We start from the raw sequence: 3,750 nt of genomic DNA, 5'->3' as shown, positions 1-3,750 counted from the left end.
CTGAACTTGTTCTCTGCAGTCCCTTCCCAGCAGTGTGTCATACCCAGTAGAAGAAGCCTTATCATTTGAGCTGTGTATAGGACTTGAAGTCCTTCAGGCTTCTGAGGATTGGGCATACTTGTCTTGTTCATTTTGAATTTTCATTTTACTGAATCCAAACTAAAGCACTGTAAAATAAATTATAAAGAACTCAGAGTAAATGAACTTGAGGATATGTAAGAAAACTAACAATTGTTTTGGAAAATGATTCCTACTCTCTGGGCAATTCCTATGTATCCTATATTCAAGTCCTTTACCTCTTACTATAAAACTTCATGGTACAAAGCAAGATCTCTAGGTTATAGATGAAAATTATATACAGGAAGTCAAATAATGTGTGTTACTTAATGAATATAGAGATTTGGAAAGCCTGGATTTGACTGCAATGGGCAACTATTGCAACCCATAATAATAATCCATAATAACCATAATAGCCCATAATAACCTTGTGAAAGCAGAACTTTGCACTTGTAAAGTTTACATATCTCTCAAGTATCTGGTAGATATAAAACTCACCCACAACATTTGCTGCAGGAATTGGTAACCTGTTTAGAGTAACAGCGACTAGATTTATTTAATGTTACATTCTGGAAGTAACTTCTGACACCTTGTTAAATTATAGATATAAAAACTTACCAGTGACAAGTAGAGTACAAATACACGAGTAGCATTTACATACCAAGAGTGGAATTGACTGGGGATGAAATGATAATTCACTTATTAAAAAGTCTGTAATTGATGCCTCACATAAAAAAGTTTACCCAATAATAACCACAAAATACCAAACATATAAATACTGAGAAGCTGCAAATTTAAATAACCATAAGTTGTAACTTTATTAAAGGATAGTCCATGACATTTAACAGATTTGTTTAATCCTGGCAATTCACTTCAGCATACCTGTGAGGAGACAACAAATATACTGCTGAATGTGTCACCTAAAATAGATTGACTTTTCAAGACCAGTTTTAGCAATCATAAGACACCAACCCAAACTTTCTCCAAATTGGTCTCTAAGATCATCTCCATAGTTACTGCATGCAATAACATAAATTAGCTTTGAAAATGTAGGAGCAGGCCCTAGATAGGTTAAACACTATATACAAAACCACTGTGGGGGGGGTGGGGGGCAAAAGCACTCTCAGATGTTCTCACCATCAAAGGCAGGAAGATAGCAGAACACAACTGACACTGGTGAGTTCAGACGACCAGTGGACATGACTAGACGATGAGCTCATTTGTAAATAATGAGCAACTGGTATCTATGAGATATGCTTGAGCAAAAACTGGCCTGCAAATATGATGTTCTCACAGCATGTAAGTGCCTATGTTACATTTATTTGGTATGAAATTGAAAATAATAAGAAATAACTATGGTATGGAGTTGATGCCCAATTTTGGAAGACAAATACAAGTCAGGCTGACATGTAAAGTTATATATGTTCTTTTAAAAGATTTACTTTCATTTATTTATTTATTAGAGACCAAGAGAGTAATAAAAAAAAAAATGGGCACACCAGGGCCTCTAGCCACTGCAAACAAATTCCAGACGCATGTGCTACCATTTGCATCTGGCTTACATGGGGACCTGGAGAATCAGACCTGGGTCCTTAGGCTTCGCAGGCATGCGCCTTAACCACTAAGCCATCTCTCCTGCCCAAGTTATACATGTTTTGTAGATTTCTGCTTCAAACACTCTCTTTGGGTCTCAGAAAGGGAACAAAGAGAATACCATTTATAACATGGTCACACATCAGTGCATGACTTTAGCCAAGACTGGCTTATAGGCTGGAGCATTTCTTTTTTTGAAAAAAAATTTTTTTGTTTATTTTATTTATTTATTTGAGAGCAACAGACAGAGAGAAAGAGGCAGAGAGAGAAAGAGAATGGGTGAGCCAGGGCTTCCAGCCACTGAAAAGGAACTCCAGACGCGTGCACCCCCTTGTGCCTCTGGCTAACGTGGGTCCTGGGGAATTGAGCCTCAAACCCGGGTCCTTAGGCTTCACAAGCAAGCACTTAACTGCTAAGCCATCTCTCCATAGGCTGGAGCATTTCTGATTGAGAAAGTAATTAGACTTCATCATCACTTTTTTAAAAAATCACCAAGACGTGTTAAAAGTAAGAACTGATCCAATAATTCTTTTCAATGGAATAAACAAACGCAATCTTACTAGTTTTTCAAATGCTTTTTACTAGTTCTATATACTAAGTCAGAAGATGATGTGGAATAACCTCATCCACACAATAGTCTGCCTTGTTCTTATTGGACTTGGAATTGTGGGGAATATTTCAATATTTACGGGACATATATATACTTTTCTTATGGGGCCTGAGAAGAAACCCATAGACATTATCCTCACACACTTGGCATTTTCAAATATGGTCATTATTTGTGCTGCAGTCGTCAGAGACACAGCCATAATTTTATATTTCAAGAACTTTCTAACAGATGCTGGCTGTAAAATTGTGTTTTTTCTGGGAAGGATGGCTCGAGGCCTCTCCATATGCACCACCTGTCTCCTCAGCATGGTCCAGGCTGTCACCATCAATCCCAGGATGACCCTGTGGAGAAAACTCAAACCACAGACTGCAGGACAGGTTCTTCCTTATGTTCTCTTCTTCTGGATCTTTAATTCTCTCATAAGTTCAAGCATGTTGTATTATACCACAGCAGTCAGTGTAACAAACATAACTATACTTAATATGTATCATAGGTATTGCTATATGCTACCACCTGATCAAATAGTGAGGTGGCTTTTCCTCCTTCTCATGGCTCTCCGTGATGTCATCTTCCAGAGTCTCATGGGCTGGAGCAGTGCGTCCATGGCTCTGCATCTGTTTAAACATCACAAGCGCGTCCTTTACCTTCAGAGCTCCAAATATGCAAACAATTCCAGCCGAGAAATCAGAGCAACACAGAGCACTCTCACTCTCATGACCTGTTTCCTTTCCTTCTATTGGGTAGATTTCATCTTCTCCTTCTACATGGGTTCCATGATAACACATGATTTCACCATTGTAGTAATTAAAACTTTTCTACAATTTGGTTATGCTGTTCTCAGCCCCTTTGTCTTAATCAGTAGAGATGCCCATGTTGTTAAATACTGGAGTACTAAATGATGAAATTACATTACACACATTCCTCACGAACTGAAGAATATATATAGTCTTGCTTTTATCTAATAATATAAAAACACAACAGATTTGGTACATAACTGAGCCTGGCCTAAGTTGTCAATCCACTTACCCATGTGATTACAGAAGGGCATTACACCAGGCTTATTAATACTAAGGACTATAATAGTGGACTTCCTTTTTTAAAGAATCTTGTGCTAGGCAATCCGAGACAACTTCAGCATCTCTTAGAAGTTGGAAAAATAACCACTTTTTAAATTTTTTATTTATGAGAGAAAGAATGACAGAAAATGGGTGTGCCAGGGCCTCCAGCCACTGCAAACCAACTCCAGAGGCATACATCATCTTGTGCACCTAGCTTACGTGGGTACTGGGGAACTGAACCTGGGTCCTGAAGTTTCACAGGTAAGCATCTTAACCATTAATCCATCTCTCCAACCCAGAAAAACATGCTTATTGTCCTCCATTCCACCATCCATATCATGAGGCTTTTAGTGTCTTGTTTGCATAGGGAAATAAACGGATGCAACTATACTGGAAGAAATGTGTATTGATTTTAAATCCTAATGCCAGACA

General features: G+C 38.2%; 1 protein-coding gene across 1 annotated transcript; it reads left to right on the top strand.

Moving 5' to 3' along the window:
- The first annotated feature begins 2,247 nt into the window (after positions 1-2,247).
- On the top strand, positions 2,248-3,159 carry LOC123454192 (putative vomeronasal receptor-like protein 4). Its single transcript, XM_045132824.1, has one exon. The coding sequence runs from the start codon at positions 2,257-2,259 to the stop codon at positions 3,157-3,159; it is 903 nt and encodes a 300-aa protein (XP_044988759.1). The 5' UTR covers positions 2,248-2,256.
- Positions 3,160-3,750: the final 591 nt, after the last annotated feature.

The sequence above is a fragment of the Jaculus jaculus genome, chromosome 13, assembly GCF_020740685.1.
Source record: "Jaculus jaculus isolate mJacJac1 chromosome 13, mJacJac1.mat.Y.cur, whole genome shotgun sequence".
Lineage (NCBI taxonomy): Eukaryota > Metazoa > Chordata > Mammalia > Rodentia > Dipodidae > Jaculus > Jaculus jaculus.
The sequence above is the reverse complement of the archived record's forward strand: the minus strand, read 5'-3'. Positions and strand labels throughout refer to the sequence as shown.

What these genes read in the sequence shown, in the direction of transcription:
- LOC123454192 (XM_045132824.1), top strand. Translation starts at nt 2,257, where the DNA reads ATGATGTGGAATAACCTCATCCACACAATAGTCTGCCTTGTTCTTATT.